The sequence below is a fragment of the Ctenopharyngodon idella genome, chromosome 8 (assembly GCF_019924925.1).
Source record: "Ctenopharyngodon idella isolate HZGC_01 chromosome 8, HZGC01, whole genome shotgun sequence".
In the NCBI taxonomy this organism is placed as follows: domain Eukaryota; kingdom Metazoa; phylum Chordata; class Actinopteri; order Cypriniformes; family Xenocyprididae; genus Ctenopharyngodon; species Ctenopharyngodon idella.
In genome coordinates, this window is record NC_067227.1 from 16,861,675 (window position 1) to 16,889,233 (window position 27,559).

At 37.4% G+C, this 27,559-nt stretch overlaps 1 protein-coding gene across 2 annotated transcripts; it reads right to left on the reverse strand.

Annotated features, from left to right (window-relative positions):
* ahcyl1 (adenosylhomocysteinase-like 1) lies at positions 1–27,485 on the reverse strand. Of its 2 annotated transcripts, none has more exons than XM_051901847.1 (17): positions 26,981–27,485; positions 12,900–13,014; positions 12,196–12,339; positions 9,781–9,881; positions 9,285–9,387; positions 9,081–9,175; positions 8,605–8,711; positions 7,667–7,783; positions 7,471–7,534; positions 7,205–7,293; positions 6,258–6,328; positions 4,952–5,046; positions 4,465–4,563; positions 2,323–2,391; positions 2,068–2,146; positions 1,860–1,980; positions 1–1,075 (listed from the first exon to the last, which is right to left on the reverse strand). In XM_051901847.1, the coding sequence occupies exons 1-17, from the start codon at positions 27,164–27,166 to the stop codon at positions 1,069–1,071; spliced, it is 1,662 nt and encodes a 553-aa protein (XP_051757807.1). In that variant the 5' UTR covers positions 27,167–27,485; the 3' UTR covers positions 1–1,068. The 2 variants fall into 2 exon arrangements, with proteins under 2 accessions (XP_051757807.1, XP_051757806.1); XM_051901846.1 differs by having other exon boundaries at positions 12,900–13,017; positions 26,981–27,483.
* Between the last annotated feature and the right edge of the window lie 74 nt (positions 27,486–27,559).

The following is a 27,559-nucleotide window of genomic DNA, read 5'->3' on the forward strand; positions in this document are numbered from 1 at the left end:
TTTAGTGACAGCAAGATCTTTAATGCAGGGATTTGATGATGACATCAAGGCAAAGGGAACATATCTGACAAAGATGTAATGCAAAGGTAAATCACAAACAAAGTGCAGATGAGGCAAATATTCAAATGACAGCATTCACAGTGATTTTTTTCTTAAGACATTTTCAGTCCCTTAGTGATCAAAATATGTGTGCTTCTTGTGAATCTAGCTGACTGCGTGCGGGAATGTTAGGGGCCAAAGGTCAATAATATTAAGCAAACGTCTTACAGAATATCCCAAAATCTCATTTCAGCTGGGGTTACATTTATACTCATCTAAGACTGGCCTACGCAACATATAATGGTCTACATTATTTGAATATAAGAACTATATAAAAGGCCACAGAGATGTTGAAGGTGTGTGAGAAAGTGAAAAGGAAAAGAATCCCTGTTGGTGACACAATTCATAAAATCCCCCAAGCGGGGTATATTTAGCAGCAGGTGCTGCCGGGTCAAGGAAGTTTCTGCACACAGTGGTGTGTATCATATTGCCAGAACACTCTAGCTTTTACAGTTATACACAGTACATTCATTCAAAAAAGCTATTATATTTTCTTATGCAAGAGCAATAAATCAGGAATATTATGCCGACTAACATTTTTTATGTTAAAAAGCCACAACTTTTTGGTCATGAACGATTGAGTGTAGCGTAACCCTTGGGTGAATGGAGTAACCATGTAAAAACAAAGCAAAGTAATAATTATCAATTATTCTATGAGATCAGTAACTCTAACCAATATTTGGCACATTTTTGAGCCATAGATAGACAGTGGTCCTTTTCGTATTTTAGGTTAAAAGAAGATTTACAACAATTGCTATAATACATGAATTCTAACAATGCACATAAGCCTAAAAGTGACATGAATGTATATTTTGTCACAGGACATTAGTAACACTATTAAATAAGAACAACATTCAGTAAAATCAAGTTTCGCTTTAAGAAATGCATATTAATATAAAATAAATCTCTTGCTTCACTGGTTAATACAGGTCTCTCCATCTTTGATGAAGGCTGATCGATCCAGTCACACTAATATCTGCAAGTAAAACAATAGTTTTCAAATGTTATTTTTGTCATAACTGTTCAATCTGGTATGAAGAATATTTATACTATGATTTTTTTTTAACTGATTGTTATTAATTACTCAAAAGTTTGGGGTCAGTTTCAAGGACACATTAAAATGATCTAAAGTGACAGTAAAGACATTTATAATGTCACAAAATGATCTTAATCTCCAATAAATACTGTTTTTAAACTTTGTGTTCATCAAAGAATCCTGAATATTCACAAAATATTAAGCAGCATGACTGTTTTCAATATTGATAATAATAAGAAATGTTTCTTAGGCATATTATCAGCATATTAGAATGATTTCTGAAGGACCATGTTACACTGAAAAGCCAGCTTTGCCATTACAGGTATAAATTTCATTTTGAATCAAAATATTACTGTTTTTACTGTATTTCTGATTAAATAAATGTAGCTTTGGTGAACATAAGCAACTTTAAAAACACTTTTGAACAGTAGTGAATGTCATACTGAACAGCTAAAATAATACATTTATATATTATTATAAATAATTGAAAAGATTTGTACTCGACTAATATGCTGAAGACAATTAGCAGTTTCACTGGTTGCGGTATGTACCAGCAGAGGGCAGTAAGTGACCAAACATTTTATTATTAGTTGCATGAGAATGCCAGTCTGTCTTCATCACACACACTAGGTATAGAACAGTAAAAATGTTTACATTATGATGAGTACTATCAGTCAAAATCAACAGTATGTTGATGCAAGGTGTTTTAGAGCACCTCTCATACCTGTAGTAATTAGGTTTAAAGGGTCCATTCTTATTGAGGCCCATATATTTGGCCTGCTCATCTGACAGCTCGGTAAGATGAGCATCGAAATTGGGTAGGTGCAAGCTGGCCACATATTCATCTGAAACACACACACGATTGATCACAGTTAATGCATGTAACTGATGTATTTAAGTTGCCAGTTGCGATCGGTTTAGATAACTCTTACCCATCTTCTTGGGCAGCAGGTAGACATCCTGTTTGTAGCGACCTTCTGGTGCATTATACAGCTCTATTAGGGCCAAAGCCTAACATTAAAATAAAGAACACAACAGCCTGCGATTAGAGATGTTAAATCAGGCATAATAATCACACAGCTGTGCAGCAGCACTCAGAACCACTAACATAAATGGATAAAATGTCATCCGTACAGAGGGTACAAACTCACTTCGGCTAAACCCCAAATGGTGACAAGTTAAATTACCTGGGTTGTTGCCGTGATTGACAGCACAAATGAGGGGACTGTTGAGCAGCTCAGGTTCAAGAGGCGGCCCTGAAAAATAGCACACAAATGACTGAGATTTACTGTGCTCCACCAGGAGAATGCAAAAAGGAAAGAGATTTATCATGATGGGCACATTAGAGAAAACTGAGGGTTGTCATGGTACAAAACACGATTTTGTGGGTTTTATTGAAGTGTATGGATTTGATAGAAATAAATGGTTTTGATATTAATCAAATAACCATGTGGCAACATGGCAACATTTGCATAATCCAATTAATGAAATACTTAATTTCAATTGATAATTTACTTGGATGCAAACCAAAACACATGATTATTCATAACATCACTTCAAAAGCAGTGTTAAAAGAGACTAATATTATATTTAATAAAAAAAATATACACTACCGCTCAAAACTTTGGGGACAGTAAGATTTTTAAATGTTTTTGAAAGAAGTCTCTTCTCACCAAGGCTGCATTTATTTGATCAAAAATACAGTAAAAACTAATATTGTGAAATATTATTACAATTTAAATGAACTGTTTTCTATTTTAAAATGTAATTTATTCCTGTGATGGCAAAGCTGAATTTTCAGCAGCCATTACTCCAGTCTTCAGTGTCACATGATGCATTAAACTGATGAAGTGACAGTAAAGACATTCATAATGTTACAAAAATATATATATTATTTCAAATAAGTGCTGTTCTTTTGAACTTTCAATTCATCAAAGAATCCTGAAAAAATGTATCACGATTAACACAAAAATATTAAGCAGCACAGCAGTTTTCAACATTGATGATAAAAAAAAAAGTAACTTCAGCACCAAATCAGCATATTTGAATACATCCTTGCTCAATACAAATAATTTCTTTCAAAAAAGAAAAAAAAAAAAATCTCACTGAACCCAAACTTTTGAACAGTAGTTCATAATAATGCATGAATTTGCTCTGTAACCATAGGCGGAGGGAGAACCAACTCTAGGGTAAGGCTAGATGCGATTCCTCCATAAAAAACACATTTAAATACAATATATTGAATAGTTGAAATGAAATAGTTACGTGTCACCTATCAGCAACCTACACATCCCAACATCCCAGCAACTGTATGCGTGATTTGGCATGGCAGCCAGTTTGAATAATAAATAACATTGCCTTACCTAATGCAGCAAAACATACGTTTTCTTCAAATTCTGAATGAATTATATATCGCCTAGAAAGCGTGCATAAAAGCGCTCCCTTTATATTCACTAAGCTGTCACTCATCTTAATTCATACCGATCTCACAAAGTTCTGCTAACCGATTAAGCTGACTGTACAATGAATATCTTATTTAGCCTACATAATATATACGCATTTTTGTTACAAGTTAAATTAAAACGAGAGGATTTGAGTGTGCCGATCTCAGCACTGGACAAAAACACCGGCGTTTTGAGTGGTGAGGGGATTCTAACTTAAACACGTCTGATTGGCCAATGCGTTCAAGAAATCATCAGATATGTTTGTGATCGGCTACATTGCTCAACGCTGCAAAAATACGTTGTAAATAGAAAAATCTATTTATATTAGTTTCGATGCTCGTCTTAAGTATGAGACGGAGTATTCTCGAGAATGCAGAATTCAATCAGAATTCCGAGTGTGTTTCAGCGATCTGAACGCTTCTGATTGGCCATTGCAACTATAAGCTCAACAGAATAGTTTGTGATTGGTTATAGTGCGCAACACTATAAAACACATAAAAGTATAATGCAACATGAGCAGGTCTATATTTAATGCTGCAATCGACAGTTTTCATTTAATTTTTCATTTTCTCTCTATATTTATATTTAGTTGAAATATACAGGGCATTTTTGGCCCAAGCCCCTGTTAATTTTTGACCCATGGCCAGCCTTCCCCAGCCTTACACACGACCCGCCTGTGCCTAACAACACTCTTTAATAACAAGAACTTGCTTGTCTTGACTTGTTTGGGGCACTTTTAGTCGCTCTCATGTATAAATAATGTCGTTCTAAACCTCAGACTGCCATGCATACACATCTAGCGTAGTATAAACTGTATTAGCCTATCAGTCACACCGCTCATCCCTACTGGCACTCATTCATGAACAAACGTGGAGAAGGAAAGACCTCTGCCAGTAAAATCACTCGTTTCCCGTCAGGCCAGATGACGTGGTCAACCTGTGAGCGCACCCTCTCCCAGGTGAGCTCTGGAGTCCGCAGACTCGTCTGGAACAGAGGAAGAACAGACACACATGAGTGCACACAAACTAACACTCGCTTTAACTTTTCAACAGTACAGGCTGATAAACCTACAAAGCTAAAAAAAACACACATACACACACAAAAAGGGCATTCACTATGAACACAGTCAACGCACTTGACTTTGTTGTCGGAAACATGCCGCTAAGAGGCTTTCAGGTTGATTAAGTGGCCCTGCTGCTCACGGAACATCTACAGCTGTTGACGTTAAAATTCTTTCCCTGGACTACATTCACCAATAAAGTACACTACAGCGTGAGCAAATGGAGCCTCCTCATAAATACCAGAAAATATTTTCAACAAATAAAGTTAAATGCGAGGGAAGGCGATACAAAGAATTCCGAGACTCACTCACCACATCAATCTCAGTGTTGGAATGGCCCATGTTACAGACAATACAGCCGTTCTTCATTCGATCCAAGTGCTCCCTGGTCACAACATTTTTGTTCCCTGTAGAAACAAAGTTTTTTCAGGAAAGCTCAGTAGACATATTTGTGCAAACCAATTAAAATTTGTCCTTTTTTTCTAACTAAAGTTTGCGATTTTACAGTGTGTAGCAATCATGTTCCAGAAGTAAAAACCCATAAATTTTCTCCATAGGGGAAATTATTTTTAACAATAACTTATAAACCATTAAAAACAGACCTACTGTGAACTATATGTTGTTAATCGATGCTGCATAGCCGCTAGACCATATTATTTCTTTACTTTATTAACTTATTTTTCAAATAATCGTGTGAAATTCCTGGTTGAAAAACTACATTACCCATGATTTTGCACCATCACAAGCAAATCATGACAAAAGGACACTTTCCCATGAAGCACTGAGAATGACATAATGGAGTCTATCTCCCTACATACTCAAACTACTTAAATATATATATATATATATGCATATTTTGCATATTAATATATGCATTATTGCATATTATCTCAAAATATATTGCTTCTAAATACATAATCAACGTCTTATACTCATACTTGTGCATCATTTTTAATTTAATAATATCATTCGCAATGCCTCATGGGATTGTAGTTGTTTTCCCCATTAAAGTACACAGTCTTGTACCTTTGTCTTTTTGTCTGATTGTCAAATGTTTTTATTTTCTTCAAATCAAAGTTTGTAATGTTGTGATTAACCTTCAACAAAGACTTTAAAAATCCCTAAGGGAAAAATGAATGGGAAAAATACTTCCGGAACCAACACTGCTGAAAAAGGGGGCTGACGCTGTTGCACAGAAAAAAAAAAAAAAAAATGGAACCAAAAACAAATATGAAACAAAACTTTTTTTATTTAACAATAATAATATTTAAATAATAATTTAAATTACATTTAAAATAATACATGTATTAAATAAATAAACTTAAATTTAACATACAAAGCTGTGTCTTTGGCTAGCAGAGACCACACAGAACTTATCTAAACCTCAACAACTCTTTACTATGTATTTACACAAATATTTTATCACTTGCAGAGCAAATATTACTTTTCCCAGACTACAGGGTAGCCAAGGGATCAGCCACATCTGACAAAGGGCAAACCGTTTCACAGCAGCTCAATGCGAGGGCATTTGGGAGGATGTGTTTGTGCTGATAAGTGCTGCATGAAACAGAGGAAATGGATCTGAAATTGGAAGCGAGCCAGCTGTAACCAGACGTACCCGTGCAGGTGATAACCATGTCCATTTGGCGAACCACCTCATTAAGCTTCACCACTCTGAAGCCATCCATACTACGAGGGAGATAAAAACAGATCGATTCAACTGGTGTCTTAGGTCTTTATACAGAGAGGGAAAATGTGGTTAAATATTCTTGATAAATAAGCACTTCAGCTTGTTCAAAGACTTCCTGTGTAAAGACTTCCTGTGGCCATGTGTTTGAGACTAGTTTACAAACATTGTTTGGTAGGAAACCTTTTAATAAATATATTGGCAATAAAAAAAAAAACTTGCTGATATTTAACTTTTTATTGTTCATATTGTAAGAGTTTTGTGGCTCTGTTTGTAGTCTATATAAAATCTGATTACAAAATTGGCTTGTAATATAAAATATACACAATTAAAATATACAGTCTCTCTTCAAGGAAAACAGGCCAAAATACTGATGACTCATCTTGCACTACACAGATTTTTATCCAATCAAATGCTCTTGTATGAGAATGCCCCTCCCCCTGCTACAACTAATTAGCAATAGCAATTAGCAAATCATATTTAATGGTGGAGACTTAACTAGAGCCCATTGGCTATTTTAAAAAAGGGAAGTTCCTTTTTTTAAGTGTTTGAATCAACACAATCCTGTTACTTGTTATTGTTAACTAAAACTATTACAAATCACTTTTGTTCATTGAAATAAAGCTGAAATAAATTTAAATATAAATATTAGATAAAAAAAATAAAATAAAAAAAATAAAAACTTGTATTGTAATGGCAACTAACTAAAATAAAATAAGCTGAAGAACTGGAATTATTGAAATAATAATAAATTAAATAAAAATAAAAATAAAAATGACTAAAGCATATAACAAAATTACTAATACCTAAAGTAAATATAAAAATAAAAGTTAATTTTATAATAATAATATAGTAATTTGTGGGTGTGTTTGTCTTACCAAGCTTGAAGAGCACAAATAGGGTCAATCTCCGTCACGCATACAATGGCTCCAAGCGCTTTCAGAGCTGAACAACATCCCTTTCCCACCTACACCAGAATCAATACAAAAATAAAAATATAACCCACAAAAATATTCTTAAATATCTCTGCTTGTAGTAAATAAGGTCTGGCAGTTAAGAGAAATTTAGAGATTATTTTTTGCATTATGCAGATTATCTAGAATCCACTTTGGGGCATTTTACAAAAGCACAGATGTTGACTGACCTCTCCATAGCCACAAACCACAACCTGCTTCCCACCAAACATCACATCTGTCGTTCTCTTCAGACTAAGAAGAAAGAGGAAGTCAACCGTGACTATACTCGATTATAAGTTTCAGTCATGCTTGGTAAGGAGTCAGTGAAAGATATGCTAAAAAAAAAAATCAGAAAAGCACATCTCAGCATTGCAGGTATCTTACCCATCCAAGATGGACTCCCTGCAGCAGTAGAGATTATCAAACTTCTGCTTGGTGACAGAATCATTGACATTCATAGCGGGGACGCAAAGCTTGCCAGCTTTGGAGAGTTGGTACAGCCTAACAGAATGAACACAAAGAGACAAATTTGATTCAAACACAAATATGTTTCTATTAGGAAAGTCAATTAAATATTCAGATGTGATTAATCTCATTATTCTAATCATATACAGATTAAAGGGTTAGTTCACCCAAAAATGAAAATTCTGTCATTAATTACTCACCCTCATGCCGTTCCACACCTGTAAGACCTTCGTTCATCTTCGGAACACAAATTAAGATATTTTTGTTGAACTCCGATGGCTCAGTGAGGCCTGCATAGCCAGCAATGACATTTCCTCTCTCAAGATCCATTAATGTACTAAAAACATATTTAAATCAGTTCATGTGAGTACAGTGGTTCAATATTAATATTATAAAGCGACGAGAATATTTTTGGTGCGCCAAAAAAACAAAATAACGACTTATATAGTGATGGCCGATTTCAAAACACTGCTTCAGGAAGCTTCGGAGCATTATGAATCAGCGAGTACGGTGGTTAATATTGAACCACCGTACTCACATGAACTGATTTAAATATGTTTTTAGTACATTAATGGATCTTGAGAGAGGAAATGTCATTGCTGGCTATGCAGGCCTCACTGAGCCATCGGATTTCAACAAAAATATCTTAATTTGTGTTCCGAAGATGAACGAAGGTCTTACAGGTGTGGAACGGCATGAGGGTGAGTAAATAATGACATTATTTTCATTTTGGGTGAACTAACCCTTTAATAATAAAAAAAAAATAAAGATTTGTGTCATTGTTTTAGGTTATTTGTGTGTGATGACAAAAAATAAATAAATAAATAAATAAATAAAATAAAATAGTCCTCCCTTACCTGTGTACACCTGTAACGCTCTCCTCCACAATCCCACGTACTTTCTTAAAGACACTGGGATATTTCTTATACACCCAGTGGGTCAGATCGCCCCCATCATCTAGGATCTGTAACAAAATGATGATTACTAGCCTGCAAACACAGAGGAATCATGATAACTGTTTTGAAGATTAAATACTGATTTGGCAGCAAATAAAGTGTAATAGACACAGTGTGCTAGTGTAAATAGTGGTAGATATGTTTGCACAAAGTGTAAATAGCAACAGTTAGCATTACACTTTGTTACAAAAAGCGCTAAATGCTATTCACAAAAAGTGTAAATAGACGTGATATGCAGTTTGCACACTGGATAAATGCTGGTTAGAGTTACTTAAATAATCTTTGCACACAAGGATGGTTATTTGCACTCAGTGTAAACAGACACTCCCCACTATTTTTTTTGTATACCACCAGATATTAAGCACAGAACATTATACCATGTTTGCCTGCCAGCCTTCCATGTTGACACAGCGATCGATGCACCACCAGAAGTCGTCCTCCGATTCACCTTTCCAGGCAAAAACCGAAACACCTTTAAAGGGCACACAATAAATACACAGTGAGTCCAGAATATCAAGCAACATTGGACCAGGTTGAAATTGGTAGTTTAGAAAACAGCATAAGTTTAGAGGGTTGTTTACCGCTCTCTGCCAAAGCTGCTGCCACTTCATTCTGAGTGGAGTAAATGTTACAGGCAGTCCAGCGACACTGAGCGCCCAGTGCCACAAGTGTCTCAATCAGGACCTGAAAGAAACCAGTACGGCATATCAAACACATGGGAAAGCAAACTAGGAGTAACAAGGTGTGTATTTACATTTATTTGTTCTTATGTTCACACATAAGCAAATATACATTGAGCACTGTGGATCTGATTTATTTATATGAAAATAAAAAAGTACTAAAAGTAACTACGGTTACTTTTGCTCATTTGTTGATCATTCAGCTAGGTATTTTAATGGAGGCAATACTGCTACAGTGTTATTTTAGGATTATTTATACAATACTATAGTACTGTACATACAGCAAATTTTAAGATTCAAAAAACTATAAAAATATGTAAATATTTTGTGGTAAAATCAAAGACTGGCTGTAGAGGAAGTGTGTGTTTGAATCAGTGCGGCCCTGATGAAAACCTACTGCAGTCTGTGCAGTGATGTGGGTACAGCCAACCACTTTAGCTCCGGCGAGGGGTTTCTCCCCTTGAGCTCGCTTCCGCAGAGAAATGAGCGCAGACATATCTGTGAATATGTCAACAGTTTGGAGATGAGACAACTTTATTAAGTAAGGTACAGTCTAGGCTCTAGAGTCTGAGACAGAGATCAAACCTTTAAAGGAATAGTTCACCCACAACTTCTGTTAGTATTTGCTTACACTCATGTTGTTCAAAATCTGTATGATTATGCCGCGTTGCCGTAATCGATTATGCACTGTTTATGTTCACCCCTAATCCCCTGTCATGTTTCAAATAAAACAAAACTCTACAGCAGATGCAAATGTCTAGTATGGCAGCACGGCTTACTACGGTCGGTTGTGTTTATACAGCGTTTTGTTTTTACAAGCGTAAACTGCATTCTATAACCGAACTGACACCTGCACATTTCAGGACTCACAACCGCATTCTCGACAAACCCGGGCTGACCGGAATCGCACTGGACAACTAGTTGTTTGCCACGTCATATAATGTGAGAGTCACGGTGAAATGTATAATCATGACGGGTTTAGTTTGCTCATGGAGACAGAGAAATTATTTGAGCTGCTGCAGAGGGTGCAAGCTGCGAGGCGCGCGACTCAAACGTACTCTCTGCACTCGGTTGCTAAGCATATAAAGTCCTTGTTGGTTGTTTAAAATATCTGATCTATGAACTCACGGCTCGATTGGACTCGTTTATTTAATAGCATGCTGTCAATTGTGATAAAACCTAACGTTATGGACGTTTTTGATACTGTCGCTGAATGCGGTTGTGAGTCCAGAAAATGTGCAGGCTCGAATTAAGCAGTGCACCATATCATCCATTACATCTGCTCTAGAGTATTGTTTTGTGTGAAAAATGACAGGGGATTAGGGATGAACAAAACGAGTCGTTCCAGCCCTAAAATACAATGAATGTGGACTAAAGCTTAAAAGCTTCCAAAAAGTACACAAAAGCATCATAAAACCATAATCAAAATGGTCTGTGTATGAATCATGCACTATATTCCATTGTAAGAGAAACAGAGAAGTTTTTTATTTTGGGATCATTTAGTCACTGAGTTGAACTTGAGTCAGTGAGTTGAGACATTGTGTTTTTTTCCTAAAACAAAGCTATTTGTATGGCTTTAGAAGACAATGACATTCAAAATTTTTCCTTTTGTCTTCTAAGAAGAAAATAACCAAATGATAGGCTTTTTCTTTTTTGAGTGGACTGCTCTTTTAAAGGGTTAGTTTACCCAAAAATGAAAATTCTGTCATTAATTACTCACCCTAATGTTGTTCTAAACCCGTTAGACTTTTGTTCATCTTTGTAACGCAAATGAAGATATTTTTGATGAAATCTGAGAGCTTTCTGTCCTTCCATAGACAGCTACGCTACTGACACTTTGACGCTTCAAAAAGTTCATAAAGAGATTGTAAAACTAATCAATATGAATAGAGCGGTTTAGTCAAAATTTTCTGAAAAGACTTGATCACTTTATATGATGAACAGATTTAATTTAGGCTTGTATTCACATATAAACATTGATCAGCGAACATAAACAGAAGCTCAACCGAACCTGCTTGACGCGCAAGAACAAATCTCTTCCAGAAGCTCAAAAGTGCTGCGCAACACATGAGAATGAACCTCACTGGTTCTCGCACATCAAGCAAACATGCTTGAGCTTCTGTTTACTTCAACTGATGTGTGAGTTGATGAATGTTTATATGTGAATAAAGCCTAAATTAAATCTGTTCATCATATAAAGCGATCGTGTCTCTTCAGAAAATTTGGACTAAATCACTCAATTCATATGGATTAGTTTTACAATCTCTTTATGAACTTTTTGAAGCATCAAAGTGTCAGATGCATAACTGTCTATGGAGGCACAGAAAGCACTCGGATTTAATCAAAAAGATCTACATTTGCGTTGAAAGAAAGTGTTACGGGTTTGGAACAATATGAGGATGAGTAATTAATGACAGAATTTTCATTTTCGGGTGAACTATCCCTTTAAGTACTGTATGTACTGTGTTGCTGGCATTAAGATCTTGACCCAGTTATCCCTTTAAAAAAGTTGAAATCATGAAATTAAATTGAGTTCCTGACAGCAGCAGCTGTTACCAAACATTGTTTACTTGACAGCACTTACACACACCTACATTTGTGTTCAACCGGTACAACAGATGTCCTGAGTCAACGGTACTTTACTAAACCATCAGCATTAATTTAGAAAATTTGACAAAACATGACTAACTAGTTGAGAATCAATACTGTTATGGTTATGTAAATCCATATTTATATTACACAGCAACAAGTACGTAAAGGTGTGAAGAAAACCTAACACAAAGTAGCAACCATAAACGGTGAGTCTCCTAACCTTGCTCAGCAATCTCGATCTCCCGCCGACCAAACTCTGCCTGCTTGATGTTCTTGACGCAGAAGTCGCTGCTGCCCTTTGAGTTGACCTGGCTTTTCTCACGAGGAGACGTCTCATCATCTGAACTGTCAGTGTATGAGGCCGCTGCATAAGCATGGAGGCACATTTTAGTGGAGATAAACCCCAGTTCATACATTTAATCGTGTTTGCAATGAAAACATGACATATAAAAACCTTTCTTCTGATCTTATGAAATTATTTTTCAATTCTGTTTCAGCAGTCTGCGATTGGTGGGGGTCAGTCTGCAGTCGCAAACATGTAGGAATGTTTATCCCTCACTTTTGTTGGTATTACGAACGATTTAGGAATGTGAATTTGTCTGATCCACTGCCAATGCTACCAAAAGTCTGTAGTTTTCGCTTTAAGCTGGTCTGGGATTATGTTGCACAACACACAAACTAGCATGAACAAGAAATAAGCAGTTTTGGGCCACAATGATGTTTGTTGACAAAGTTTCTGCAATAAAACTAAACCTATTTATGTACTAAAAAGGTATTAGACCTAAAATGTATACATTTGCATGCATTTAACGCTTCATGCCACATGACAATGTTTATGTTTTTGTTCTTCTTCTGAACTAAAGAACCTTATTTACATTTATATGGCTCTGCTTGGCTTGCAGTGAGGGTGGATGAGGGTCTGACCTGAGCTGTAGCTGTCCGTGGAGGACTGAGAGATGGAGCGAGACAAGGAGCGACGACCGGTCTTTGTAGGAAACTTGCTGAACTCCTGCTTTTCCTCTTGGTTGGCAAACTGAATCTGCTACAGTAAGACGGAGGTATGGAAAAAGAGAGGATGGGGGAGAGATAGAAACATGAACATGTGATTTTGTTGTATATGGCTTTCTAGCAGTACATTTGAATGTAGTTAATATTTACTCAAATTAAAGGAATAGAAGATATTTTTAAAAATGCTGGGAACCAGACAGTTGACGGCACCCATTGACTTCCATATTTTTTTTCCTACTTATGGAAGTCAACGGATGCCATCAACTGTCTGGTTTTCAAAATTCTTTAAAATATCTTCTTTTGTGTTCAACAGAAGAAAGAAACTCATACATGGTACTTGAGGGTGAGTAAGTGATGACAACATTTTTGGGTGAACTATCCCTTTAAGACATATTTAGCAGATATTACTGTATATCATCCTACATTTATCTTAATAATGCAAACAGCAATCTCTTTATATTTCAGCACTTCAGGCTTGATTTCAAGTAGTTCAAATTTAATCAAACAAAATATGAAAACGCAACTTTAAAATATAACTACTGAACTTCTCTCTCTAAGGATCAGCACAGCTTCAAACATGTACAGTCTTAATTTAGCCCAAAAGAATGCTATAAATAGCATCTGCTCACTGCTGTATTGAAATATTTTACAATTACATAACAGATGTGGGGAACGAATCTCATAAGGGGATTTCAGTTCCATTTCAGTCATTTTAATAATGCAAAACTTTAAATATTCATGGGATATGTGCTTGCAGGCTGATGAAGGCTGTGTACTGCTGTTTTCTATGTGGAGAATGCAGATGAACTTGACTGTTAAATTATAGCTTGAGTATAGCTTAAGCAGCAAGATGCTTTGAGCAGATCACAAGCAAACACTGCAGTAAACACTATGAATTAGCATTGAAACAAATGCAATTTTCTTTCCGGTGTTGGGAAAGCATTTCGCCAAAAGCATTTCGTTTATATTGCCCAATCAGTTAGTGACTTCACAGGCAGCGTTTTGTGTATGAATGTACCTTGTAAGGAAACACACCTTAAAGGCTCCATAACATCATGTCTAATGATCTAGAACACATTCATGAGAACTTTTGATATAGCCAAGCAAATATTTAGTGACTGCAATAGTTCCTGACAGTAACTGACTCATTAACTGAAAGACTGGACTGTATAAATAAAGCAGTGGCGTTTCCTCCGAGGAGGCAAGGGAGGCAGGATGAGAAAATAATCCATATTAGGTACATATAAAACAACACAAATATTACAAATTACGACATTAAAAAGAGCGCAACACTGCCCAACAGCGACACCCGCAGGCAAAGTTACAGCAGGAGTCATGCCTCCCTTTCCACTCATAGAAAACCATTAGACCCCCGGCGTGCGGTGGGTTTTGTGGGGGGTAATTGAGAATGAATGGGGAAAAGTCACGTGAGAGGAGGCAATGTCTCCATCGCGCTATGATTGGATTTAATTAGTTATGACTGGATATGATTGGTTTGTGCGATAAATCCCGCCTCTTGTTTACGTGCACGTTCCGCGCGTCAGTTTGAATGAACAAATGATGGCGTCAATGGGAAGACTAATTGAAAAGTAAGTAAAAAGATCACCCAGTTAGATATTACCGCTTTATGTCATGTCAAAATCAAACTTGAAATGGACTGAAAACATGATTTTTAGTGCAATCAGCTTGGTGAAATTAAAAATACATCTTCGTGTCTGTGACAGACGGTGTTTACGGAGCATGACTGATGATCCAAAATAGCCTAAGATGACTATTAAAAAGAAAAACATCAATACACAAATAAAATATATTGTTTAAATTGTTACAGCCTTTAGTTATTATTTTGGAATGAATGTAGAAATGCTTAAAACACTAAATTGATGAGATTGACTTGGTTTTGATAAACAGAACATTTATACATTGTTAATGTAAAATTACAAAATAGAATTGTATTTGGTTTCTTTTTTTATTTTTATTTTTGATGTAATGTAATGTTCATTTAACAAGGAAGATGTGTCAACGTTAAGAGTAATGCACGTGAATTTACATTTGATTCATAAAGAAATAAAAAAATGTACCTCCTCATTTCAGAACACCACTGCACGCCACTGAAATGAAGGTATTTTAACCACCCCTTTAGATACCTTTTTTTAAATTCTTTCCACAAACCAATGAACCACACGCAGAGGATTTACATCACCAGTAAAGGATACAATTATAGTGCATTTAAAAAATTGACCAGATAAAGGTATTTCAGTAGACAGACATGTGATGCAAATATTTGAGCCTTGATGTTTCATACATTAAGTGGAAGGACATTTTCATTCTATTAAAAAAAAATATATATATTTTAAAAAATGTATACGCTCCTGTGCCTGAGTCAGTAATATTTTGGGCTATTTTAACAGAAAGACAAAAAAAATTGCAAATACAAAAAAAAAAAAAAAAAAAAAATCAATTTCTGAGGAGTACATTGGCATATAAGATAAGCTCAAAGCTGACACATGGATAAAAACTACATTTTTAAAAGCTAATGTCATTGTGCCATGAAAGTAAAGTAATATGAGCTGAAAGTTAAAACCTTACACTGCACATAGGCTGACAGAACCATTAATATTATCATGAAGGCCAATATTACCAGAATACCAAATGAAGACAGATCAGTGTTTCACATCTCACTTCATGTAGGACTGATCATATATATGTCTGAAAAGGAAGGAAGGATGGGGAGGATCGGGGCGTCTGTGCTGGGTTTCATGGCAGACTATTAGATTTACACAGTAATGTGCAGGTAAATCACAGAAGCAGAGCTCTGGTTCTGACTGCTCCTTCTTTAGACCTGATTTATGTTCCTTTCATACACACAGATGTCTCATCTACAGACATGGATCACAAGCGGCTCGGCTTCAAAGCATCTGCAGACCCAGATTTTCCATGAAAAACTAAGCAGGAATATGACTGTGCTTTAGCAAACAAAACACTTAAGCATTTTTTGATGGGGCAAGTTATTGCCGAAGATAATACTTTTCATTGCAAAATGAGATAATTTCAGTAAGAATTAAATATAAAACAATTCTTGCAAAAGGTGTGTTCACATTTTACACAACATTTTTACAATCTTTAGAGAAATGGCATGAATGTAATCCAATAATTGGCCTTAACTTTATATTAACAAACAAAAATGTGGTAACACATTTCATACATTTATTTTTAGAAAAAACTACTAACAAAACTATGTGTGTCTATATGTCAATCTCTATAATAAGCTATAATCTCTTGTATGTGTCTGCTGTACGTGTCTGAGTCACCAAAACAAACCGACTCATTAGTCATTTGTACGGGAATCGAGATGTGCTGTTCACGCTGTATTTTTTAAAGAACTGACACATAAAGTCATTTGTTCGGGGTTTTGGACTACACTGGTTGCACTAAAAGTTTTTGGCTGCATTAAAGAGTAATTACTCTTGAATTACTAATTATTTTGCGACCATTAAAATAGCGTAGTATTAATGTGTGTAGTATAAATGAACAGCGCTCTCTTCCACTCTCATTACCCACAACTGAGGTGCCCTTGAGCAAGGCACCTAACCCCCAGTCACTCCCCGGGCGCTGTAGTAAAAATGGCTGCCCACTGCTCCGGGTGTGCGTGCACATAGATGGGTGAAATACAGAGCACAAATTCTGAGTATAGGACACCATACTTGGCTACATGTCACGTCACTTTCATGTACGTCGCTTCAATGCTGTTCACAATCATCATGGCTCATGAGAAGTGTCCACTGGATCTGCTCTTCAGCATCTCGCTGGAAATAGTAGTAGGGCTGGGCGATATGGCTGAAAACTGTATCACGATATCAGTGTTTCATATCGGTCGATATTGATAATTATTGATATTTTTTATGACCCATTTAAAATAAGGATCAGGAGAAAAATATATTACATTTAAACATTTTTATTTTAAACTTAACCTTCCTCTGATCATAATCCCCTCAGTTATTAAGACAGAAATGTCAATAACCATGGAAAACTCAAATAATTAAAATGTTGTGCGGTGTTGCAGCTACAGATGTTGTTGGTTGAATACGGCTGTGCTCCAAAGGGTGAGCACGGCTAAGGTGGTACATCAAGTTCGTGGTATTACCAGTCTTGGCGGGGACGACGGTCTTGCATAATTTGCAGACGACATTGGTCTGACTACGGTCAGACTTATAATATCCAAAAAACTGCCATACTGGCGAGCTGACTTTTCCTCTTTTATTTACAATTTCCTCGCTCGCTGCGGCACTCATTTTCTGCTTATCAGTTGCCGGTTACTGAAGAGGAATCCAGCAGACCAGCACGAGACAACGATATGGCGCAACCAAACTTGATACTGTTACATGATCGGCTGTTAGCTTGTCACTCCCTACGTTGCTAGGTTACCAGAAAGCAAGTGCCTTTGTTAATGCAACCAAACTTGCTTCGCAACCTCTGTTTTCTTCCGACGAAGAATAAAAAAATATCGAACGTTTTATCGAACACATTTTTTATTGATATCGATCACGTGTCTATCGCGATACATATCGTTATCGTTTTATCGCCCAGCCCTAAATAGTAGGTCATCTGGGTACTATTTACCTACCGTTTTATGAATACTGTAAATTTGGACATACTGCTTTTTAACTAAGTAAGTATGCAATTTCAGATGAAACCTTTTAAAAAAAGAGTTGACTCATTAAAGTCAATCATTCGGGAGTTTGCGCGATGTGTTTCACGCTGTAGATTCAGTTTTTCTGTGACATTAAATAAATAGTGCATAATAAATTATGTCAATAATTTACGCTATTCCATTTGCATTTGCGGAAAAATGCATGTGCGAGAACTGTTAACGGGCACGTTGACAGACAAAAATGGTTCTCAGCCCTAGTCTAGTTGCTTTGGACTGGTCCAGTTGTCAAATAGCGAGCAAAAGGATGCTTCAGGATGAAGTAACCTCCAATCTGTGACCTTAATAAGTGACATCTACCTGAATATGCGTGTTTGTGTGCGGTTATAAGCAGTCAAATAATCCGAGCATCTAGTATATTTACTGTTCAAGCGCACCACAGACAGATAGAGAGGGCAGCACCTCTATCTGTGTTGTATTTAAAAACATGAGATTTCATATAATGCATCTGATGATAATCAGACTACCATGTTCTTTTTGAAAGGGTTCTGGATAGTTCAATAGTACTCATGAATCTGATACTTTTCCCAAGCTAAACAGCAGATCCCTCATCCTTACAAAACACAGCTGACATCACAACTCCTACTGTGAACAATACAGAGACCCAGAGGAAAGTTTTATTGCTTAGAAGCTGCTCTTTCATAGCACTTATGGAGATATTTTTATTTTTAATTATAAATTATATTTAATATTATTTTAATATACACTACCATTCAAAAGTTTGGGGTTGGTAAGATTTTTTCATGTTTTTGAAAGAAGTCTTTTATGCTGACCAAGGCTAAAATTATTTGACCAAAAAAAAAACAGTAAAAATAGTAATATTGTGAAATATTATTACAATTTTAATAGTTTCATATTTTGATATATTTTAAAATCTAATTTATTTCTGTGATGGCAAAGCTGAATTTTTAGCATCATTACTCCAGTCTTCAGTTTCACATGATCCTTCAGAGATCACTCTAATCATTCTAATATGCTGATTGATGCTCAAGAAATATTTCTTATCATTATCAATGTTAAAAACAGCTATGCTGCTTAATATTTTTGTGAGTTTTTTTTTTTTTTTCAGGATTCTTTGATGAATAGAAAGTTCAAAATAGCAGCTTATATTTGTATAATATATATATATATATATATATATATATATATATATATATATATATATATATATATGTGTGTGTGTGTGTGCGCGCATGTTGGTATTTTCTCTGGAGAAAGAATAAGGACACTTAAAATCTTCTCCTGAGATCTTTCCTATGAAGACATTTTCCTAAAACTGCTCCATATACTGCACGACTTCAGATTTCAGTTTGATATGCTGTGACCCACTACACAGTTTCGCTTTACTCAAAACAGTCAGCAATCTACTTTCCAATCCCAGAAAATGCTCAGTTTCCCCTGTAGCATTACTTTAACACCATCATAAATAGATTTATCTGTTATCTAACTTTGCCAAACAGCATCCAAGTCCTGAGTTTAGGTATGTTTGGACACAAAACTGCGGGACATGCCAGTGAAGTTGACACAACACACAGCTGATGTTTCAAGGAATTTGAATTGATAATAAAAATGCCATTGCAAGGCAGTATTGTAGCCCAAAGGCAGAGCTTTGAAGTAAAATAACTGAAATAAGTGCTTAAAATAACTGGACAGTTATGATCAGAGAAGTGCAGAGTATAAATGTTCAGGTGAAGGACAGAGACAAAGAGAAAGTTATGAACCCGGATGACGTCTCATAAGCATTAACATTAATTTCAGCTCATTTCACTGATTACACTGTCAGTTAAATTGTACTATATTCTTTTTTTAACATGCTGGCAATGTGCTGTAATTATCCAGAGGGCTGTGGATTATGTTAAGTCAGACTTATGCCACTGCCCTAGCCAGTGTTATGTAGTATAGTCCAATGTAAGTGTCAAAAGACAGTTTAAATGACAACGCATGACTGTTGCAGATGTAAATATCACTGTTTGACAGAGATCAGTCAGACTTACAACTTCACCTTCATATTCTGAGTAATAATTGCTTAAGTCTATTTTAGTCTGTCAGTCATTGGAAAACAGCACATGATGTCTCAAATCTTCCTACCCAGAGAAGAACATATATCAGAAATTATTTAAAAGAATCTTGCAGTGTGCTGACACTTTGACAGGGTTTTAGCATAACATTTCAACAACAAAGATATCAAGAAACTCATATCAATAAAGTCTACAGGGGCTAATTTAAATGATTTTTGATGTGTGATTTATACACACATATGAATCTTATATATAAACATTACAACACATAGGAAATAAATCTAATAATTGTCTCTTATTTTAACTAGTTTTTTAGTATTTATTAATATACTGATATATCTATATTATTTTTTCAGTAGTATATAGTCTCTCTCAGTATATAGACTATGTATATAAACCATATATACTTCCAAAACCAGAGATCGTCACCAAACAAATCCAAGCTCTTTTTGCTGTGTTCTGCTGTAGAGGATGTAAGAGCGTAATGAGGCACTTACCCTGGGAAAGTCATAGCCATGGTTCATGGTCCCTGTCTGTGCCGGCTGTGTGTGCCTTTGTATTGTTACAACTGGTGTTTCACCAATGCAGTTTTACATACAGGCGGGTGCAGGGGGAAGCGCTCTGTGTGGAGTTCTTACAAGCGGACATGAGGGTATGGGAGGTGACAAGGGAACCAATAAATCAACCACTCACAAACCCGGCCAGCCTACTTTTGCTCTCTCTCTTTCTATAATCTACTACAACTACTGTAAGGGCCGTCGGCACGTCTGTTTGTGGTGACTGAATGCTTTAGGAATACTAAAGGAAGGGTGTATTTGTTGCCCCAGAGTGTTTTAATCCAACTGGTTTTCCCAGTGCCGTCAGAAACAGACTCTCCTGCAGAGTTTATTCAGGGCGGCTAATAAAACAGGGATCTGGAGAGAATTAAACCATGTTTCTACAAACCCCTAAAGCATCCACTATAGGTCACGTCGGTCAACTCTATTCCGAGATCTGACTAAAAATAGAAGAAAAAGAAATCCATCCAGTTCATTGACTGTTCTGCTTAACAGCTCACAATGATCCATCCTGGTCGAAACATACAGGCAGTACTAGGCCAGCAGACGCTCATGCGTTAAGCAGACACCATTGAGCCGTTTACCGTGACTCTGCCAATACCTGCTGTAGTCCTAAAGTTACCAGCCTGGCTTTCAGCCACAGTCTCTAATCCCAGGCCGAGGTCACGCAGTGTACACTACACTCCACATGACTGTCAACAAAAGCAAAGAACTCTACAGCACTGCACATAGTATTGTTTTTTTGATTCAATGGTACAAAAAAGTAGAGCTGTCAACTGATTCAAAAATTTAACTGAATTAGTTACATGATATGCTGATTAAATAATCAAATTAAACCCAATCAATTGTATATACACTATATTGCCAAAAGTATTGGGACACCCCTCCAAATCAATGAATTCAGGTGTTCCAATCACTTCCATGGCCACAGGTGTATAAAATCAAGCACCTAGGCATGCAGACTGCTTCTACAAACATTTGTGAAAGAATGGGTTGCTCTCAGGGGCTCAGTGAATTCAAGCGTGGTACCGTGATAGGTTGCCACCTCTGCAATAATTCCATTCGTGAAATTTCCTCACTACTAAATATTCCACGGTCAACTGTTAGTGGAAGCAATTGGGAACAACAGCAACTCAGCCATGAAGTGGTAGGCCACGTAAAAACACAGAGTAGGGTCAGCGCATGCTGAGGCGCACAGTGCGCAGAAGTCGCCAACTTTCTGCAGAGTCAATAGCTACAGACCTCCAAACTTCGTGTGGCCTTCAGATTAGCTCAAGAACAGTGCGTAGAGAGCTTCATGGAATAGGTTTCCATGGCCGACCAGCTGAATCCAAGCCTTACATTACCAAGTGCAATGCAAAGAGTCGGATGCAGTGGTGTAAAGCACGCCGCCACTGGACTCTAGAGCAGTGGAGAAGTGGAGACGTGACGAATCACGCTTATCTGTCTGGCAATGCGATGTACGAGTCTGGGTTTGGCAGTTGCCAGGAGAACGGTACTTGCCTGACTGCATTGTGCCAAGTGTAAAGTTTGGTGGAGGGGGGATTATGGTGTGGGGTTGTTTTTCAGGGGTTGGGCTTGGCCCCTTAGTTACAGTGAAAGGAACTCTTAATGCTTTAGCATACCAAGACATTTTGGACAATTTCATGCTCCCAACTTTGTGGGAACAGTCTGGGGATGGCCCATTCCTGTTCCAACATGACTGCGCACCAGTGCACCAGTCCATAAAGACATGGATGAGCGAGTTAGGTGTGGAGGAACTTGACTGGCCTGACCTCAACCCAATAGACCTTTGGGATGAATTAGAGCGGAGACTGTGAGCCAGGCCTTCTCGCCAACATCACTGCCTGACCTCACAAATGCGCTTCTAGAAGAATGGTCAAAAATTCCCATAAACACACTCCTAAACCTTGTGGAAAGCCTTCCCAGAAGAGTTGAAGCTGTTATAGCTGCAAAGGGTGGGCCAACTCCATATTAAACCCTACAGATTAAGAATGGGATGTCACTGAAGTTCATGTGCACGTAAAGGCAGGCGTCCCAAAACTTTTGGCAATAAAGTGTATCAATATTAGCCCCAATGAAGATAATTCAATGAAATTACATTATTGAGGAAGATTAAAACATTTAAAGACATTTGTCAAAAAGTGGCTTTGGAAGTCAATATAAGCCGGTTTCCACTGCATGAACTTTCCCCAAGAACTAGGGACTTTGGGGTGGTACTTGTTGTGTTTCGACGGCAGGGACCAGGGTCTAAGGCCACATTCACACAGCAGCAGAATACGGTTGTCAGTCCTGTATTTGAGTCCTTAATATGGTTACGTTCACACCTCTATGCTAAGGGGTTTCGTGTGTGTGGTTTCACTTTCGGTAACTTATAGCGAGGGAGATATGAGCTGTGTGTCCCATCGGAGATGCTCTCATCAGTTTTGTATCCTATGCGCGACTCAAATGCCGTGTCATGCGTGAGATGCGTGAGACGCAAGTACAGCGGTTAAAGGTGCCCGGCAAGCACATGTTTACATCGAAGCTGCTGTCGGTTAATGAAGATTTGATGGATGAACTCGTGGCTCAATTAGACTCTGTCGTGTCAAAAGTGCTAAGACTTTTCATTTTTATGGACGTCGCCATCTTTGATATTACGTTGGTCACTGTCGCTATGGTTAGTAGTAAGAGAATACGGGCTTGAGTCTTGTTGCACTTTCATACAGACAGTATTCGAGAAGCTGCTGTAAGTTGCTGTTTGAACGAGACAATTTGAGACTCACGCCTTTTAGTAAATGCGGTTGTCAGTCCCAAAAACTGTGACAGTGTGAATGTGGCTTAAATTAAGTTCTGGGTAAAAATTTCCCCCTCAGAAAGTCCCTGCTCGCGAGGTAGTATTTTTTCAAATTTCAGGAACTTTCGGGGGTGGGACTTGGTTGCTAAACATTGGTTGAGGTCACGCAGCATTTTGACTGGTTGACTCCACGCAGCATTTTATTTCAACCACTGTAGTGGTGCATGCAGTTGTTTGCTATTCTAATCAACAATGGAGTTTAAAAAATACGACAGATGGATCAATGACGAGGAACAGACTTTATTAAACTTATATGCGGAGGATGAAATCCAGCGGGAACTGGAAAGTCGTGCGCAGTCCTACAGCCTAATCTTCACAGTACTTTAAATCGCGATGAAAACGCAGACAACAACAGGTCTGGGGGAAAATAGTTCCTGGGACAAATTGTTCTGGGTAATTTCAGTGGAAACGCGGCTATAGTGTTTTATTTCACTACCATTAAACATAAGCCCATCATTGGCCTACAGTCCACATTGATCCATATGATATATACACAGTATATATACCAGCTTCACGAGTTTGTTTGCCCATATCATCTTTAAGCTATTATGATTAAACGTATTTGGCTTGCTGTCCGCAGTAGAGCTCGAGGAAGCAGCTTCAACTCAAGCTTATATATACCCCCCAGTGGGACTACTAATGCTTGGAACATGATGCCTAAATTAAACAAGATGGCTAAATTATGTTGGTGGAGTTGGGGAGGTGGAGGAATGCCAAAACAGCTGAAGCAGGAGAAAAGTGATTGGCTGCTATCTGCTCCGGCAGTTAATTGAAAGATCAGATGGGTTCACTCCTCCCAAAATTACGTTTAGGAACTAAATTTTCAGCGTCATTACTCCAGTCTTCAGTTTCACATAGGCCAATCCTTCAGAAATCATTTTAATATCCCGATTTGGTGCTCAAGAAACATTTCTTATTATTTAGATATTATTAACATATTATTCTTAATCATCAAAGAATCATGAAAAAATGTAAGCAGCACAACAGTTTTCAACATTAATAACGACCATATTATCAATGTTGAAAACGGTTGTCCTGCTTAATATTTTTACAGAAACTGTGAATTTTGGGGTCAAACAGCATTTATTTGAAATAGAATTTTTTTTTGTAACAATGTAAAAGTATTCACTGTCACTTTTGATCAATTTAATGCATTCTCTTACTAAATAAAAGTATTCACAAAATGACCCCAAACTTTTTGACAATAGTGTAAAATATATATAAATTGTTTAATTGTCTAAATACACAAGCAGACTGAATTTTTTTACCATTACTCAGATGGCATAAAAATTACTTTTTGAAGAATTTACGTATGGAAACGGACGCATGATAAATGACCATCAATCATTGTATTTTCTTGCGATAAAAAAAAAAAATCACACTAAATTAACCCTACAAAAAGTCATTTATATCATAAAGTCCTGACATGACTCACAGTGTCATAGTCTAATGATGACCAGAGTTTTAACATTAACAAGGTTGATTAACTAAACAGCTGATAGAGCTGTTTAGTTTTCAACCCAACATTTTTTGTTTCTTGTCTTTACTGACAAAGGAACAGGCAAGGAATCATCTTGACGTAACCGAATTGCCTTAAAATTGTGATGAAACAGAAGACACGACAGCATTTTCTTCCATATTTTGATGTATATCTGAGTAAAATGGATTCTCGAAAAAGAAAAATGTAGGGCAGGACTTGAATTGCTATTGCTGTGATCTCATATGAGTGACAGGTCACCCCTCCCAGATAAATCATTTGTAATAAATACTGCAATATTCAATAAAAATAGGAATTTTGATTGTATGGTGACTTTAACGGGATTTAGCTGAGAATGTGAAACTTCTAAAACTGTTCTGAAACTCCCAGTCAAAAACGATCATCCTGCACAAACCACTTGAGCGAATGAGATAATTGGGCTCTGAAGTGCCAATGGTCTAACGTGAATAAATGAAACGCGATCTAAGCTCTCTCAGATGACTGCTCGATGTGAAGGGACCCTAATGGCGGCTCAAGCACTGAAGCAGCAACATCGGTCTAAACCCTCAATGCATCTATTCAGCAGAACTGGACGTGCAACCAATAGCTTCCCTGAAAAATTCCTGAAATTTGATCTAATCTTCAAAATTATGTGCATTAAGTACAGGCAAGGAATCAGTAAGGAAACAAAGTATACAAAAGAGTTGCGTGTCAAAGTAGGAGAGGAATAGACCTATTCAAAAAGATGAAGAAACTAAACTCTCCATATTGTGCTAAATCCGTATGATGGGCTGAATGTATGTTTGAAGAGAAAACACAGAGAACAATAACAAGGAGGAGAACCCAAGGTCAAAGCAGGGCTCTCAGCAGGTAGGGTCGGATCACAGCCCCATGCCAAGACTCGGCCCGAGAAACAGGAGAAAATGTTCCTAAGCGAGTCAGTAGACATGTGTCATATTTCTCTGCTCAGTGCAACTTTCTTTCACAATGTTATCAGAGCCTCCCGCTCACAGAGGGACAAAGCTAGCGGAGGTACTGAGAGAGAAACTTTCTCACACCCTCACACTATGAGGAGAAAAGGATACAATTACAATCCAAAACTGTGATTGCTAGGGGAAAGCATTGCCAGTGCATACAAAAGAGGGAATACACAAGATCAGAGAGAAACCATTCAAACCATTGAGCATTTCTCAAGAGATTTTAGCTGTTACAAGGTAATTTGTGCGTTAAAAGCCAAGCACATAATGTACATAAATCAGAAATTTTTGACCCTACATTTATTATACCAGATAAATATAAAGAACAGGGATCTGCTGGTGTTGGAGTCCACTGCTGAAGTTTACAATGATTATTGAGTTTCAGTAATCTTTTCATGTTTAATTCAATGTGTTAATTGTTGATTTATTTGTAATTATTTGTTAAATTTACCAGCGATTTCTGAGTAAAAATTGTTTCAAAGTAAATCCTACACCAATTTATTTTTCAGTAGTGCGCACACCATCTTTTTAAGAGCGCAAAATATTGCTGTTGAAAGATTTAGATCTTCTGAATACTTCATTATTTATATGTAAAATAATTCATACACGCTATATATACTAAGCCAAATTCAGATTTTTGAAATCTTGTAAACGTCAGCACTGAATTTGATTTGATGTTGAGTGTTATGCAGCTGAAGAGAAGCTGCAGAACAGCCTGTGGCTCTGTTGTATAACCAGCTGACAACTCGATGAGCGAGTGGGCAGAGTAGTGTGCCTCTTTTACCACCCACTCTCACACACACACACACACACACACACACACACACACACACTTCAGAGGGTCACACTTAATACATTTACACAATCTGGACTGGATCATCTTTCTTTTCCAGTTTAAATGATCTGTCTGTCTGTCTAATATCAGTCTACCTATGCTGCATCTTCACTCTTTGATCCGTGCAGTGAAGTGCTCTGACACAGTCAGTTGTCCTACATGCAGTTCTCGGCCGATTTTTTACAAATAGGCTAAGTGTTATTCACCAGGAGAATATTTAAGACATTTTAGACACAATTAAAAATATATTTCTCAATTCCTTTAGCTTGTATGATATATTCCAGAAATTCCAGAATTTGACAACTGCGTTGGACACAAGTCAGTGACTGACAGATGTGACAGTCACACTACCGCAGGGAAATTTACTAGATGCGACGAGAAAGAACTAAAGAAACGCTAGAAACATGCGTCACGTGATTCTAACAGGCTCCAGCACACACCTCTAGTTCAACTCTTGTCACGGATAATCTTTCCTAATGATCCCAGTAAACTAATCGACGTGTCCCAAACTCGAGTGCGATGTTTTCAGAACACACATAATGCGTGTTTTAGCCCGTAACAGCTAGCCGGAGAAAAGAAACGTCCTTCTTACCTTTTTCATAGATTTGTGGGTCGGAACCGCAGTGAATGCGGCGGACAGCTCGCCGACGTTCATGTTCACGTCGCTGTTCTTCGTGGCTGTCATCGCAGAGTATTTCTCGGCAACGTTTTCGCTCTCTTTAAACTCTTTGCTGGCCTGTTTCACCTCCAGCTTCGCATCCCCGCCACAGTCTGTCATGGCAATCTAAATCTACGCGGTTTCCGAGCCGTTGCCGGTGGTTTTACGCGATAGTCCTTCAGCTCTGTTACTGTAACCTTTCGATTCGTCCTTATGCTGCTGGAGCGCTTCAAAAGCTCCGACTATCTCAAAAGCGGAAGGGGTGATTGCGCAAAAACGTCTGAAGGAAAAGAACAAACTGTCGAACGCGGATAGAAAACGGATGCGGAGGGGCGCGAGTTTATAAGAACGTATTTCAGTCCACGCCGCAGTGGACCACAGATTATTATATTTGACTGTCCGGTTGACGGCCAGCAGCATCAGCGGTGGGCGGGGCGTAGAGGCGAGCACCTGCACGCAGAGGAAGTTGCACGAGAACCGTGTCTTAACGGTGCATGTACCGTAATGTGTCGC